The 16,997-nt window shown below is 40.5% G+C and overlaps 1 protein-coding gene and 1 non-coding gene across 2 annotated transcripts; one reads left to right on the top strand and one right to left on the bottom strand.

Moving 5' to 3' along the window:
- The first annotated feature begins 10,345 nt into the window (after positions 1-10,345).
- On the top strand, positions 10,346-10,453 carry LOC148575130 (small nucleolar RNA R71). Its single transcript, XR_015905985.1, has one exon. It is a non-coding gene; the product is annotated as a small nucleolar RNA R71 (small nucleolar RNA).
- A 5,876-nt stretch (positions 10,454-16,329) lies between these two features.
- LOC148575129 (uncharacterized) lies at positions 16,330-16,758 on the bottom strand. The gene has a single exon (XM_088506073.1). The coding sequence runs from the start codon at positions 16,756-16,758 to the stop codon at positions 16,330-16,332; it is 429 nt and encodes a 142-aa protein (XP_088362199.1).
- Between the last annotated feature and the right edge of the window lie 239 nt (positions 16,759-16,997).

Genomic DNA, 16,997 nt, shown 5'->3' with positions numbered 1-16,997 from the left:
ACGCTTACGCGTGGGGTGACTAAAATACGGGTGACGCGCACACGTCGCCCACGCGTACGCGTGGGACGCACTTTTCTTTCTTTTTTTTATATATATGCAGAATGCAAAATGCAGGTGATGATGCAGAATTTATGAATTAACACTGATAAAATTAAAATAAAATAAAACTAAGAATAAAAAGAGACGATCATTCCATGGTGGGTTGTCTCCCACCTATCACTTTTAGTTAAAGTCCTTAAGTTGGACATTTGGTGAGCTCTTTGTCATGGTGGCTTATGCTTGAACTCATCCTGAAACTTCCACCAATGCTTGGACTTCCAATTAGTTCTATCAACACCAAGTAAATTTTCCAAGCTTTGATGGGATTTTTCACAAGCTTTGAGCTCCCAAAATTGATCCTCATATATTCCCGGATCCCAAATCTTGAGTCTACACCCGTCTTCAGGTTGATCATCATGGTTCCATCCGGTTGGTAAGCAATCCAAGTTCTCACTAAGGCATCCAAACAGCTTCCTAGACCCATTCATTCGAGCTCTACACCAACCCTTACATTTAGATTTTGAGCTCCCAACCACAACGAACCTAGGATTGTGTTGCCAATCACTAACTATCTCCCTCTTACTCTTAAAGCCACAAAGAGCTCTAAGCTGACCATCCATCTCAAGTAGCCCATATTCAAGTGGGCTAATTAAGCTTAGAGATGAAAGATTTACCCACTTGAATGGAGGAATGGATGGTGATGGCTTTGGGAGAGAGGTCTCCAACAACTTTGGCAAGGTGATTTCCAGCTCTATTCCCTTGAGCTTTCCCTTGGCAACTTCCACCTCTTTGCGAGCTTCTTCAGTTTCAACCTCTTCCTCTTGGTAGCTTTCTTCCAATTCAAACTCTTCTTCATGGCTTACCAAGGGCATAGGGGGTTGTGCTTCTTCTTCTTTAATCTCCATCTCTTGATCAACCTCTTCAAAGTCTTCAACCATGATATGCCTTGGAGGTTGTACACCCTCCTCAATGTCAACATCAAACATCTTGGAAGGAGGCTCTATAACTGGACTTTCCCATGGAGGTTTAGCATCTCCTAAGTCTGCAACCTCTTCTTCTTCTTCAATAATTGCTACTTTGTCCAGTTGTTTTAGTATAAACTCGTAGTCCTCCTTGATGATTTCCTTTCCATGACAACTCCCTTCAACTACTCCTTCATCTACAAGGGTCTCTCCTACCTCCACATTTTGGGCCTCCTTTTGCTCTAAGACAAAATCAGACTCCTCCTTGATGTCTTCCTTCACTAATTCTTCAACCACTCCTTCGACTTCAAGGGTCTCCACTACCTCCACCTGTAGGGCTTCATCTAGCTTCTTATGAAGTATGAATTCGCAAAGACGATCCCTTTTTTCTTGTTTCTTGTCAATAGCATAGTTGGGATCATCTTGCTCTTGGATTAATGGATGTGGGTGCTCTTCCATGGAGGGTGGTGATGGGATGGGAAGATCATTATGTGGTTGAAAGGAAGCGCACTAGAGTTTGAGGGTTGAATATTGGAGGTGGAGGGTTGGTTTCTGCGGGATATAAGATTTTGGATTTTAGAGGCGAGACCAATGAGATTAGAGATAAGTGTGTTGTTATCCAATGGAGGTTGGGGTGGATAGGAGGGTTTATTTGTTGGGAGAAAGGGCTCATAATACGGAGGTGGTTCTTCTTGATAAGGATATGGAGATGGCGTATATTGAGGTGTTGGTTCTTGAGAGTAATTGTGTTGGGATTGGGGTATTTCTAAGTATGGCTCATAAGGTTCTTGGCATGGTGGGTAAGGATTAGGGTCATATGGGGGTGTTTGATGGTAAGGGACTTGTTGGTATGGTGGTTCAAAGTCATGTTGAGGAGGGGGTTCATAAGCATATGGTGGGGCTTGTTGGTAACTACAAGGGGGTCCACCATATTCATCATCTTGATATGCACCCTGGAATGGCTCTTGACCATAGTAATTTAGTGGAGGTTGGTTGTCGCGAAAAGGTCTACCATGACTATTGTCTTGGTATGCATCATAGAATGGTTGTTGGTTATAGCGCATTGGAGGGGGTTGTTGCCAAGAGGGTTGATCAAATCCTTGTGGCTCCTCCCATCTTTGATTCTTCCAACCTTGATGCCTATTCTCATTATAGCTTCCATTCCTTACAACAACATTGGAACCAAACTTAAAGCCAAAGGGGTGAGAATTCATAGTAGCTAAAGAAATAAAAACTAATAAAAATTAATGAAAATAAACTCCTAAAATAAGAAACACTAACAAAGAAACGAAAAAGTAAATATTTATAATAACCAATAATAAGGCACACGTCTGCAATTCCCCGACAACGGCACCATTTTGATGAACGGATTTTTGCTAGTAAAGAATTTCACAAATAAAGTCTCGTTGAAAGTATAGTTTCTAAACCAACAAGAATCCTTTCATACCAAAGTTTGGTTGTCACAAGTAACAAAACCCCTAAAAAGTAATAACCGAAGTATTTAAACCTCGGGTCGTCTCTCAAGGAATTGCAGGGAAGTGTGTTATTATTGGTTATAGGTTTTCTGAGAATTTTTAGAGTTGAAGAATGGGAAAATAAATAATTATAAATTAAGGCAATAAAAATAAACAAGAGGTTTTATGTAATTAAATTAAAAAGCCTTGGCTAGGAGAAGATTAATTGGAAGTTCTATCCTTGTTGGATTTCTCAAGGTTAATAGTAATAGGTTATTGTCTCTACTTAGTTATCCTTTACTAAATAAAGGAAAGTTAAGTTGGGAGCCAACTTCTATTCACAAGTCCGAATCCTCTCCCTTGGGAAGGATTAGCGTTAGTGGCTAGAGAGCCAATCACAAATTAACTCTTGAGTCTTCCAACTCAAGGGTCTCCAAATAATAATCAACTCCAAAGCCAAGTTAGAAAAATCTAACTTAAATTGAAAGCATCAATATTATGAATTGAAGAAAGCAATCATAAATCTGAAATACCTCAAATTGCATTAAATAGAAAATCAAATTAAACATGAGAATTCATAAACTAAATTGGAAAAATAAATAAACTAGAATGCTAGAATAAATGAAAGTAGAAGAGAAACTAAATCAAAAGAACATTGAACCTGAAAATTGAAAGAAGAGATCCTAAATCCTAAAACCTAAGAGAGATGAGAGAGCCTCTTTCTCTAGAAACTACATCTAAGACCTAAAAGTATGAATAATGAGAAGTTGTCTCTTGATTCCCCCACTCTGTAGCCTCTAATATGTGTTTTCTGGTCCGAAAACTGGGTTAAAAATAGTCCAAAAATCACCCCAACGATTTCTGATACGTCTAGCATGCGGCAAAGTCACGCGTACGCGTCGTCCACGCGTACGCGTGGATTGAATTTTCTCCAGGTCATGCGTGCGCGTGATCCACGCGTGCACGTCGCCTAACAGCGTGCAAACTATAGCAAATTATATATCTTTTCAAAGCCCCGGATGTTAGCTTTCTAACGCAACTAGAACTGCCTCATTTGGACCTCTGTAGCTCAAGTTATGGTCGAATTAGTACGAAGAGGTCAGGCTGGACAGCTTTAGCAGTTCCTTTAATTTCTTGTATTTCTTCCACTTTTGCATACTTCCTTTCTATCCTCTAAGCCATTCCTGCCCTGTAAACCCTGGAAACATGGTGTGCGAAATCGTGATCATTCCTTCTTTGGTAACGGCACTAAAAACTCAATACGCACGTTCATGTTCTTAATTCTGTTTCACAACTTCGTACAACTAACCAGCAAGTGCATTGGGTCGTCCAAGTAATAAACCTTACGTGAGTAAGGGTCGATCCCACGGAGATTGTCGGCTTGAAGCAAGCTATGGTCACCTTGTAAATCTCAGTCAGGCGGATTAAACTGATTTTATGAATTGATAAGTAAAAGATAAATAAAATATAAAATAGGATAGTGGTACTTATGTAATTCATTGGTGAGAATTTCAGATAAGCATATAGAGATGCCTTTCGTTCCTCTGAACCTCTGCTTTACTGCTGTCTTCATTCAATCCTTCCTACTCCTTTCCATGGCAAGCTTTATGTAGGGCATCACCGTTGTCAATGGCTACATCCCATCCTCTCAGTGAAAAAGGTCCAAATGCTCTGTCACGGCACGACTAATCATCTGTCGGTTCTCGATCATACTGGAATAGGATTTACTATCCTTTTGCGTCTGTCACTACGCCCAGCACTCGCGAGTTTGAAGCTCGTCACAGCCATCCCTTCCCAGATCCTACTCGGAATACCACAGACAAGGTTTAGACTTTCCGGATCTCAGGAATGGCTATCCACGGGTTCTAACTTATACCACGAAGATTCTAATATCTCAGACTCGGTCCCCTGTATTAGATATCTAAGAGATATTCATTCTAGCTTGTTTGCATGTAGAACGGAAGTGTTTGTCAGGCACGTGTTCATAAGTGAGAATGATGATGAGCGTCACATAATCATCACATTCATCATGTTCTTGGGTGCGAATGGATATCTTAGAAGCGGAATAAGCTTGAATTGAATAGAAAAACAGTAGTACTTTGTATTAATTCATGAGGAACAGCAGAGCTCCACACCTTAATCTATGGAGTGTAGAAACTCTACCGTTGAAAATACATAAGTGAAAGGTTCAGGCATGGCCGAATGGCCAGCCCCCATAAAGGTCTAAGATAGCATAAAACTAATCAAAAAGAATCCGAAGATCTAAAATACAATAGTAAAAAGTCCTATTTATACTAGACTAGCTACTAGGGTTTACAGAAGTAAGTAATTGATGTAGAAATCCACTTCCGGGGCCCACTTGGTGTGTGCTTGGGCTGAGCATGAAGCTTTCACGTGGAGAGGTCAATTTTGGAGTTGAACGCCAGTTTGTAACGTGTTTCTGGCATTGAACTCCACTTTGCAACTTGTTTCTGGCGCTGAACGCCAGACTGTAACATGAAACTGGCGTTTAACGCCAGTTTACGTCATCTAAACTCGGGCAAAGTATGGACTATTATATATTGCTGGAAATCCCTGGATGTCTACTTTCCAACTCAATTAAGAGCGCTCCATTTAGAGTTCTGTAGCTCCAGAAAATCAACTTTGAGTGCAGGGAGGTCAGAATCCAACAGCATCTGCAGTCCTTCTTCAACCTCTGAATCTGATTTTTGCTCAAGTCCCTCAATTTCAGCCAGAAAATACCTGAAATCACAGAAAAACACACAAACTCATAGTAAAGTCCAGAAATGTAAATTTATCATAAAAACTAATAAAAACATCCCTAAAAGTAACTAGATCCTACTAAAAATATACTAAAAACAATGCCAAAAAGCGTATAAATTATCCGCTCATCACAACACCAAACTTAAATTGTTGCTTGTCCCCAAGCAACTGAAAATCAAATAGGATAAAAAGAAGAGAATATACTATAAATTCCAAACTATCAATGAAACTTAGCTCCAATCAGATGAGCAGGACTTGTAGCTTTTTGCCTCTTGAATAGTTTTGGCATCTCACTTTATCCATTGAGGTTCAGAATGATTGGCATCTATAGGAACTTAGAATTCAGATAGTATTACTGATTCTCCTAGTTCAGTATGTTGATTCTTGAACACAGCTACTTTATGAGTCTTGGCCGTGGCCCTAAGCACTTTGTTTTCCAATATTACCACCGGATACATAAATGCCACAGACACATAACTGGGTGAACCTTTTCAGATTGTGACTCAGCTTTGCTAAAGTCCCCAATTAGAGGTGTCCAGGGTTCTTAAGCACACTCTGTTTTTGCTTTGGACCTTGACTTTAACCGCTCAGTCTCAAGCTTTTGGCTTGACACCTTCACGCCACAAGCACATGGTTAGGGACAGCTTGTTTTAGCCGCTTAGGCCAGGATTTTATTCCTTTAGGCCCTCCTATCCACTGATGCTCAAAGCCTTGGATCCTTTTTATTACCCTTGCCTTTTGGTTTTAAGGGCTATTGGCTTTTTGCTCTTGCCTTTTGGTTTTAAGAGCTTTTGGCTTTTTCTGCTTGCTTTTTCTTTTTCTATTTTCTTCTTTTTTTTTTCGCATATATATATATTTTTTGCAAGCTTTTGTATTCACTGCTTTTTCTTGCTTCAAGAATCATTTTTATGATTTTTCAGATTATCAAATAACATGTCTCCTTTTCATCATTCTTTCAAGAGCCAACATATTTAACATTCATAAACAACAACTTCAAAAGACATATGCACTGTTCAAGCATTCATTTAGAAAACAAAAAGCATTGTCACCACATCAAACTAATTAAACCAGTTTCAAGGATGAATTCGAAACCATGTACTTCTTATTCTTTTGTAATTAAAACAGTTTTCATTTAAGAGAGGTGATGGATTCATATTCATAACTTTAAGACATAGACACTTAAATACTAATAATCATGTAATAAGACACAAACATAGATAAATATTTAACATAAAAAAATGAAAAACAGAAAATTTTAAGAAGAAAGAATGAGTCCACCTTAGTGATGGTGGCGTTTCCTTCTTGAGGAACCAATGATGTCCTTGAGCTCTTCTATGTCTCTTCCTTGTCTTTGTTGCTCCTCCTTCATTGCTCTTTGATCTTCTCTAATTTCATGAAGGATGATGGAGTGCTCTTGATGTTCCACTCTTAGTTGTCCCATGTTGGAACTTAATTCTTCTAGGAAGGTGTTGATTTGCTCCCAAAAATTCTGTGGAGGAAGGTGCATCCCTTGAGGCATCTCAGGGATTTCTTGGTGATGAGCTTCTTCATGCGTCCCTTGAGATCCATGAATAGGCTCTCTTGTTGGCTCCATCCTTTTCTTAGTGATGGGCTTGTCCTCATCAATGAGGATATCTCTCTCTATGTCAATCCCAGCCGAATTACATAGATGGCAAATGAGGTGAGGAAAGGCTAACCTTGCCATAGTGGAGGACTTGTCAGCCACCTTGTAGAGTTCTTGAGGTATAATCTCATGAACCTCCACTTCCTCCCCAATCATGATACTGTGGATCATGATGGCCCGGTCTATAGTAACTTCAGACCGGTTGCTAGTGGGAATGATTGAGCGTTGAATGAACTCCAACCATCCTCTAGCTATAGGCTTAAGGTCCAGTCTTCTCAGTTGAACCGATTTGCCTTTTGAGTCAATCTTCCATTGAGCTCCTTCCACACATATGTCCATGAGGACTTGGTCCAACCTTTGATCAAAGTTGACTCTTCTTGTGTAGGGGCGTGCGTTTTCCTCCATCATTGGCAAGTTGAACGCCAGCCTTATATTCTCCGGACTAAAATCTAAGTATTTCCCCCAAACCATGGTGAGCCAATGCTTTGGATTCGGGTTCACACTTTGATCATGGTTCCTAGTGATCCATGCGTTTGCATAGAACTCTTGAACCATTAGGACTCCGACTTGTTGAATGGGGTTGGTTAGGGCTTCCCAACCTCTTCTTTGGATCTCATGTCGGATCTCCGGATACTCATTTTTCTTGAGTTTGAAGGGGACCTCAGGGATCACCTTCTTCTTGGCCACAACATCATAGAAGTGGTCTTGATGGGCTTTGGAGATGAATCTCTCCATCTCCCATGACTCGGAGGTGGAAGCTTTTGTCTTCCCTTTCCCTTTTCTAGAGGTTTCTCCGGTCTTAGGTGCCATCAATGGTAATGGAAAAACAAAAAGCTTATACTTTTACCACACCAAACTTAGAATATTGCTCACCCTCGAGAAAGAGAAGAAAGAAAAGAAGTAGAAAAAGAGAAAATATGGAGGAGAGTGAGGGGGGTGTATTCGGCCAAGGTATAGAAGGTAGGGTTGTGTTGTGTGAAAATGAAGGATGGATAGAGAGGTTTATATAGTGAGGGGGGAGGGAGTAGGTTCGGCCATATTGGGTGGGTTTAGGTGGGAAAGTGATTTTGAATTTTGAAGGTAGGTGGGGTTTATGGGGAAGAGTGGATGGATGTGAGTGGTGGTAGGTGGTAATAGGGAAGAGAGATTGAGGTGATTGGTGAAGGGTTTTGGGGAAGGGTGTTTATTGGGAAGAGAAGATGAATGAGAAGAGGGGAGAATATGAGTGGAGGTAGGTGGGGATCCTGAGGGGTCCATAGATGCTGAGGTGATCCTGTGGGGTCCACAGATCCTAAGGTGTCAAGGATTTACATCCCTGCACCAATTAGGCATGTAAAACACCTTTGCATGCATTTCTGGCGTTTAAACGCCGAAGTGATGCTTGTTCTGGGCGTTCAACGCCCATATGCAACATAATTCTGGCGTTGAACGCCAGTTCTATGCTTGTTTCTGGCGTTCAGCGCCAGCTCTTCTCAGGGTGCATTCCTGGCGTTTGAACGCCAGGATGTTGCTTGCTTCTGGCGTTCAACGCCAGATCCATGCTCTGTTCTGGCGTTGAACGCCAGCCAGATGCTCCTTACTGGCGTTTAAACGCCAGTAAGTCCTTCCTCCAGGGTGTGATTTTTCTTTTGCTGTTTTTTATTCTATTTTTAATTTTTGGATTTATTTTGTGACTCTACATGATCATGAACCTAATAAAACATGAAAGAACAATAAAAATAAAAATAGAGTTAAATAAATAAAAATTTGGTTGCCTCCCAACAAGCGCTTCTTTTATGTCAATAGCTTGACAGTGGGCTCTCATGGAGCCACACAAGTGATCATGTCAATTTTATAGACTCCCAACACCAAACTTAGAGTTTGGATGTGGGGATTCAACACCAAACTTAGAGTTTGGCTGGGGCCTTCCAACACCAAACTTAGAGTTTGATTGTGGGGGCTTTATTTGACTCTGTACTGAGAGAAGCTTGTCATGCTTTCTCTCTATGGTTACAGAAGGAGATCCTTGAGTTTTAAACACAAGGTTGTCTTCATTAAGTTAAAGGATCAATTCTCCTCTGTCCACATCAATCACAGCTTTTGCTGTGGCTAGGAAGGGTCTTCCAAGGATGATGGATTCATCCTCGTCCTTCCCAGTGTCTAGGATTATGAAATCAGCAGGGATGTAAAGGCCTTCAACCTTTACTAGCACATCCTCTACTAGTCCATAAGCCATTTTCATAGATTTGTCTGCCATCTCTAATGAAAAATTGGCAGCCTGTACCTCAAGGATTCCCAGTTTCTCCATTACAGAGAGTGGCATGAGATTTATCCCTGACCCAAGGTCACAAAGAGCCTTTTCAAAGGTCATGGTGCCTATGGTACAAGGTATTAGGAACTTTCCAGGATCCTATTTCTTCTGAGGTAATGTCAGTTGATCCAGATCATTCAGTTCATTGATGAGCAAGAGAGGTTCATCTTCCCAAGTGTCATTGCCAAATAATTTGGCATTCAGCCTCATGATTGCACCAAGGTACTTGGCAACTTGCTCTTCAGTAACATCCCCATTCTCTTCAGAAGAAGAATACTCATCAGAGCTCATGAAGGGCATAAGGAGGTTCATTGGAATCTCTATGGTCTCTAGATGAGCCTCAGAGTCCTTTGGTTCCTCAAAGGGGGAACTCCTTCTTGCTTGAGAGATGTCCCATGAGGTTATCCTCAGTGGGGTTTACGTCCTCTCTGTCCTCCATGCATTCGGCCATATTGATTATATCAATGGCCTTGCACTCTCCTTTTGGGTTCTCTTCAGTGTTGCTTGGGAGAGTACTAGGAGGTGTTTCAGTGATTTTCTTACTCAGCTGGCCCACTTGTGCCTCCAAATTTCTTATGAAGTACCTTGTTTCACTCATGAAACTTAGAGTGGCCTTGGACAGATCAGAGACTAAGTTTGCTAAATTAGAGGTGTTTTGTTCAGAGTTCTCTGTCTGTTGCTGAGAAGATGATGGAAAAGGCTTGCTATTGCTAAACCTGTTTCTTCCACCATTATTAAAGCCTTGTTGAGGCTTTTGTTGATCCTTCCATGAGAGATTTGGATGATTTCTCCATGAGGGATTATAGGTGTTTCCATAAGGTTCACCCATGTAATTCACCTCTGCTATTGCAGGGTTCTCAGGATCATAAGCTTCTTCCTCAAAAGATGCCTCTTGAGTATTGTTGGATGATTCATTCAATCCATTCAGACTCTGAGAGATCATATTGACTTGCTGAGTTAATATTTTATTCTGAGCCAATATGGCATTCAGAGTATCAATTTCAAGAACTCCCTTCTTCTAAGGCGTCTCATTACTTACAGGATTCCTCTCAGAAGTGTACATGAACTGGTTATTAGCAACCATGTCAATGAGTTCTTGAGCTTCTGCAGGTATTTTCTTTAGGTGAATGGATCCACCTGCAGAATGGTTCAATGACATCTTTGATAGTTCAGATAGACTATCATAGAATATATCCAGAATGGTCCATTCTGAAAGCATGTCAGAAGGACACTTTTTGGTCAGTTGCTTATATCTCTCCCAAGCTTCATAGAGGGATTCACCTTCTTTCTGTCTGAAGGTTTGAACATCCACTCTAAGTTTACTAAGCTTTTGAGGAGAAAAAAACTTGGCTAAGAAAGTCATGACCAGCTTATCCCAAGAGTTCAGGCTATCTTTAGGTTGAGAATCCAACCATACTCTAGCTCTGTCTCTTACAGCAAACGGGAAAAGCATAAGCCTGTAGACCTCGGGATCAACCCCATTGGTCTTAACAGTATCACAGATCTGCAAGAATTCAGTCAAGAACTGAAAAGGATCTTCAGATGGAAGTCCATGAAACTTGCAGTTCTGTTGCATCAGAGAAACTAATTGAGGTTTAAGCTCAAAATTGTTTGCTCCAATGGCAGGGATTGAGATGCTTCTTCCATGTAAATTGGAATTAGGTGCAGTGAAGTCACCAAGCATCCTCCTAGCATTGTTATTATTTTCGGCTATATCTTCTTCTTTTTCGAAAATTTCTGTCAGATTTTCTCTAGAGAGTTGTGCTTTAGCTTCCCTTAGCTTCCTCTTCAGAGTTCTTTCAGGTTCAGGATCAGCTTCAACAAGAATGTTCTTATCCTTGTTCCTGCTCATATGAAAAAGAAGGGAACACCAAAGAAAATATGGAATCCTCTATGTCACAGTATAGAGATTCCTTTATGTGAGTAGAAGAAGAAAAGAATGTAATGTAAGGAAGAGAAGAGGAAAAACTCGAACACAGAGAGGGAGATGGGGTTCGAATTTTTGGATGGAAGAGAAGTGTTAGTAGATGAATAAATAAATAGAAGGAGAAGAGAGGTGAGAGAATTCGAAAAATAAAACTAAAAATTTAAAGTTAAATTTCGAAAATAAAAATAAAAATATTTTTAAAATTAAACTTAGAATTCGAAAATTAAATTAAATTAAATTTAAAATTAAAACTAATTAGTTAATTAAAATGAAATTTTGAAAAAGAGGGGATGTATTTTCGAAAATTTAAGAGAGAATTAGTTAGGTAGCTTTGAAAAAGATATGATTGAAACAAAAAGATAGGATTGATTGAAAAAGATTTGAAAATCAAATTTAAAAAGATAAGAGGTTAGGAAAGAAGTTAGAAAAGATTTTGAAATTGAATTTGAAAAAGATATGATTGAAATTAAAAAAAGATATGATTGAAACAAAAAGATGTGATTGATTGAAACTTATTTTTAAAAAAAAATATTTGAAAAAGAAATTTAAAAAGATTTGATTTTTAAAATTAAAGTTGATTACTTGACTAACAAGGAACAAAAAGATAAGATTTTAAAATTTAAAGATTGAACCTTTCTTACTAGGCAAGTAGCAAACTTAACATTTTTGAATCAATCATATTAAATGTTAGTATTAATTTCGAAAATATGAAATAAAGATAAGAAAAAGATATGATTTTTGAAAATTAATTTTAAAAATTTCGAAATTATTAAGAAAATTTGAAAAAGATTTGATTTTTGAAAAAAATTTTAGAAAGATAAGATTTTTTAAATTGAAAATTTGACTTGACTCATAAGAAACAACTAGATTTAAAAATTTTTGAAAAAGTCAATCCAAATTTTCGAAATTTTAAGAGAGAAAAAGGGAAAGATATTTTTTGATTTTTGAATTTTTAATGAAGAAAAAGAAAAATATGAAAAAGACTCATAACATAAAAATTATGAATCAAAACACATAATGCATGCAAGAACACTTTGAATGTCAAGATGAACACCAAGAACACTTTGAAGATCAAGATGAATATCAAGACTTATTTTTGAAAATTTTTAAGAAAAGAAAAATATGCAAGACACCAAACTTAGAAATTTTCAAACTTTAGACATTATGAACGCAAAAATGCATATGAAGAACAAGAAAAGATGCACAACAAGAAGATGCAAAGATCAAACAAGAAGACTGGCCAAGAACAACTTGAAGATCATGAAGAACATATGATGAATTTTCGAAAATTCATGAGAAAAAGAAACGCATGCAATTGACACCAAACTTAAAAATTGACTCTAGACTCAAACAAGAAACACAAAAATATTTTTGATTTTGTGATTTTATCAATCAAATTTTTTTTTTTGGATTTTCGAAAATTAATTTTGTAAAAACAAAAAAAGAAGAAATTTTTTTGTATTTTTTTTCGAAAATAGGAATAATAAGAACTTAAAATTAAAATAAAATTACCTAATCTGAGCAACAAGATGAACCGTCAGTTGTCCAAACTCGAACAATCCCCGGCAACGGCGCCAAAAACTTGGTGTGCAAAATCGTGATCATTCCTTCTTTGGTAACGGCGCTAAAAACTCAATATGCACGTTCATGTTCTTAATTCTGTGTCACAACTTCGTACAACTAACCAGCAAGTGCACTGGGTCGTCCAAGAAATAAACCTTACGTGAGTAAGGGTCGATCCCACGGAGATTGTCGGCTTGAAGCAAGCTATGGTCACCTTGTAAATCTCAGTCAGACGGATTAAACTGATTTTATGAATTGATAAGTAAAAGATAAATAAAATATAAAATAGGATAGTGGTACTTATGTAATTCATTGGTGAGAATTTCAGATAAGCGTATAGAGATGCCTTTCGTTCCTCTGAACCTCTGCTTTCCTGCTGTCTTCATCCAATCCTTCCTACTCCTTTCCATGGCAAGCTTTATGTAGGGCATCACCGTTGTCAATGGCTACATCCCATCCTCTCAGTGAAAAAGATCCAAATGCTCTGTCACGGCACAACTAATCATCTGTCGGTTCTCGATCATACTAGAATAGGATTTACTATCCTTTTGCGTCTGTCACTATGCCCAGCACTCGCGAGTTTGAAGCTCGTCACAGCCATCCCTTCCCAGATCCTACTCGAAATACCACAGACAAAGTTTATACTTTTCAGATCTCAGGAATGGCTATCCACGGGTTCTAACTTATACCACGAAGATTCTAATATCTCGGACTCGGTCCCCTGTATTAGATATCTAAGAGATATTCATTCTAGCTTGTTTGCATGTAGAACGGAAGTGTTTGTCAGGCACGTGTTCGTAAGTGAGAATGATGATGAGCGTCACAGAATCATCACATTCATCATGTTCTTGGGTGCGAATGGATATCTTAGAAGTGGAATAAGCTTGAATTGAATAGAAAAACAGTAGTACTTTGTATTAATTCATGAGGAATAGCAGAGCTCCACACCTTAATCTATGGAGTGTAGAAACTCTACTGTTGAAAGTACATAAGTGAAAGGTTCAGGTATGGCTAAATGGCCAGCCCCCATAAAGGTCTAAGATAGCATAAAACTAATCAAAGAGAATCCGAAGATCTAAAATACAATAGTAAAAAGTCCTATTTATACTAGACTAGCTACTAGGGTTTACAGAAGTAAGTAATTGATGCAGAAATCCACTTCCGGGGCCCACTTGGTGTGTGCTTGGACTGAGCATGAAGCTTTCACGTGGAGAGGTCAATTTTGGAGTTGAACGCCAGTTTGTAACGTGTTTCTGGCGTTGAACTCTACTTTGCAACTTGTTTCTGGCGCTGAACGCCAGACTGCAACATGGAACTGGCGTTCAACGCCAGTTTACGTCATCTAAACTCGGACAAAGTATGGACTATTATATATTGCTGGAAAGACTTGGATGTCTACTTTCCAACGCAATTGAGAGCGTGCCATTTGGAGTTCTGTAGCTCTAGAAAATCAACTTTGAGTGCAGGGAGGTCAGAATCCAACAGCATCTGCAGTCCTTCTTCAACCTCTGAATCTGATTTTTGCTCAAGTCCCTCAATTTCAGCCAGAAAATACCTTAAATCATAGAAAAATACACAAACTCATAGTAAAGTCTAGAAATGTGAATTTAGCATAAAAACTAATAAAAATATCCCTAAAAGTAACTAGATCCTACTAAAAATATACTAAAAACAATGCCAAAAAGAGTATAAATTATCCGCTCATCAAAACACTTAAACACATATCAAGGCATTGAATGGTAATAAGAGATGATTAAAATTAGCCAAATTAAGACCAAAGAAGCATGTTTTCAATCATAGCACAAAATCAGGAAGGAAAATGTAAAACATGCAATTACATGACTGAATGTGAGAATAGTGGATAAAATCCACTCAATTAAGTACAAGATGTACCACGAAATAGTGGTGCATCAGTAGCCCCTGGGTTCTTCAGCCCAAATGGCATTACCTTGTAGCAGTATGTCCCTCCTGGCGTTATAAACGTCGTTTTCTCTTCATCTGGCCGGTGCATCGGTATCTGATTGTACCCAGAATAGGCATCCATGAAACTCAGATACCGGTAACCCGCCGCCGCGTCAACAAGAGCGTCAATGTTGGGAAGGGGAAAAGAGTCCTTGGGACATGTTTTGTTAAGGTCGGAATAATCCACACATATTCTCCATTTCCCACTGGGCTTTTTAACCAAGACTACATTCGACAACCACGTCGAGTAGTCGAGTTCCCGGATGAAGCCCGCTTCTAGTAGACTGGCCGTTTGCCTGGCCACCTCTTTTGCCCTTTCTTAGGACATTTTTCTCCTCCTTTGGGCCACTGGCTTTGCCTCCAGTCTCACGGCTAGTTGATGTGACATGAACTGGGGGTCTATTCCCGGCATGTTGGCCGGAGTCCAGGCAAACAAATCGCCGTTGGCTCTGATCATCTCCATCAGGGGTTCTTTCAAGTCATGGGGCAGGTTTTTGTTTACAAAGGTAAACTTTTCATCCGAGTCGCCGACCCTGAAATTTTCGAGGTCCCCCTCGGGTTCCGGCCTGGGTTTGTCATCAACCCTGTCATCCAGGTCAGCTAGAAAGACACCGGATGCTTCTTTAGATTTCTTCCTCAGGGAGAGGCTGGCGTTGTCACATGCGACCGCCATTTCTAGATCTCTCCTGATGGTCCCCACTGACCCATCATCAGCAACAAATTTTATTAATAGCAGTTTGGTGCAAATCACCGCCCCAAACTCGTTGATGGTCTTCCTCCCCAAGATGAGGTTGTAGGTCGTGGAGTCTCTTAAGACAACAAACTCTGCCATTAGCGACCTCTTTCCTCGGCCTCCACCGATGAGGACCAGGAGGGAAACTACTCCGTTGGACTTGATGAAGTTATTGCCTAGACCAACCATGCCGTGTTGGTGGCCCCTCAAGTCGGTATCCCGTAGGCCCAAAGCATCAAATACATTGCGGAACATGATATTGGAATCAGCTACCGTGTCTACCAGAATCCGTTTCACTAAGCCGGTGCCCACCCTAGATGTGATCACCATTGGAGGGTTCTCTGTGACCTCGTCAAACCATTGATCTTCGGGGCCGAATGATATCGACGGTACCCTCTGGGAGGGCGGCGTGGGGCCAGAGGACATAGCTAAGACTTTGGCGTCCTTCTTGATAGCCGATTTTGATCTGGGGGGAACATCTCTTCCGATCACCACGTTTACAACAGTGAGGCCGCGCTCATTGTCCTCCTCGGGCTCCCGTCTTTGTCTCACGGCTCAGCTTTTGTCCTCGTTGATCGATCGTGGTCCCGCCTCCTCGGTTCCCTTATAAGGTGGGAGAAATCAGCCGACTTTCCTTCCCGAATAGCTTGCTCCAGGGCGTCTTTCAGGTCGAAGCAGTCTTGGATCTTATGGCCATAGCCCTTGTGGTAATTGAAATAGAGGTTTTTGTTTCCTCCCATCCTGTCCTTGAGTTGTCGGGGCTTCGACAAGATGCCCTTGTCAGCGATCTACTGATAGACTTCAACAATTGGAGCTGATAGAGGGGTATAGTTGGTGAACTTCCCTACCCGGGAAACGGCTTGAAGGTTTTAGCTGATCCTCCATCTTTGGAGTGCTCCTTCGACCTTTTTCCACTGCCGGGCGGGCGAGCATTGGAGTAGGCGGGCTGCCGCTTATTGGCTGCCACGACCTGGCTAACTCCTTCATCGTTGATATACTCCCTAGCCACGTTCTAGATTTCTTGCATTGTCCAAACGGGTTTGGTGGTAAGGTGTTTCCTGAAATCCTCATTCAATAACCCGTTGGTCAAGCACAAGCTGGACACCGAATCGGTTAGGCCGTCAATCTCCAAACACTCGTCGTTGAATCTATCTAGATACTTTCGGGTCGGCTCGCCGGTTCTTTGCGTTACTCCTAGCAGATTGATCAGGTGCTTCGCTTTAGTGATATGTGTGGTGAACTGAGCCAAGAAGGCACGACTGATGTCGGCAAAGGTGGTTATGGAGCCCTGAGGGAGGGCATTAAACCAACGAATCGCCGGTCCTGCTAAGGTTACGGGGAAAGCGCGGCACCTTACTTCATCGCCTACTCCTTCCAGGTTCATCCTGGCTTCAAAGGCTGTTAGATGCTCCTGGGGATCTTGAGTCCCATCGTACCTCATATCTGTTGGCTTATCAAAGTGCTTCGGCAGCCGAACTCCAAGGATCGAGTGGTGGAAAGGGGTCGCCCACATGACCACCGGTCACCGGGTTCTCCTCGGTCTTTCCCTGCTGTCTTCTCTGTATGGTCGGCTTCTCCTTGACCTTTCTCTGTTGTGTTCATGCTGTGGTCGGCTTCTCCTTCTTCCTTCCCTGCTGCCTTCTCGGTCTTTCTCTACGGTATCTCTTGTTGGTGACCGGG

The sequence above is a fragment of the Arachis ipaensis genome, chromosome B2, assembly GCF_059453495.1.
Source record: "Arachis ipaensis isolate K30076 ecotype BB chromosome B2, ASM5945349v1, whole genome shotgun sequence".
Lineage (NCBI taxonomy): Eukaryota > Viridiplantae > Streptophyta > Magnoliopsida > Fabales > Fabaceae > Arachis > Arachis ipaensis.
Note: the sequence above shows the minus strand (reverse complement) of the source record. Positions and strands in the feature narration are given on the sequence as shown.

Excerpts from the sequence above, each read along its gene's own strand:
- LOC148575129 (XM_088506073.1), bottom strand. The coding sequence starts at position 16,758 with ATGAGGTACGATGGGACTCAAGATCCCCAGGAGCATCTAACAGCCTTT.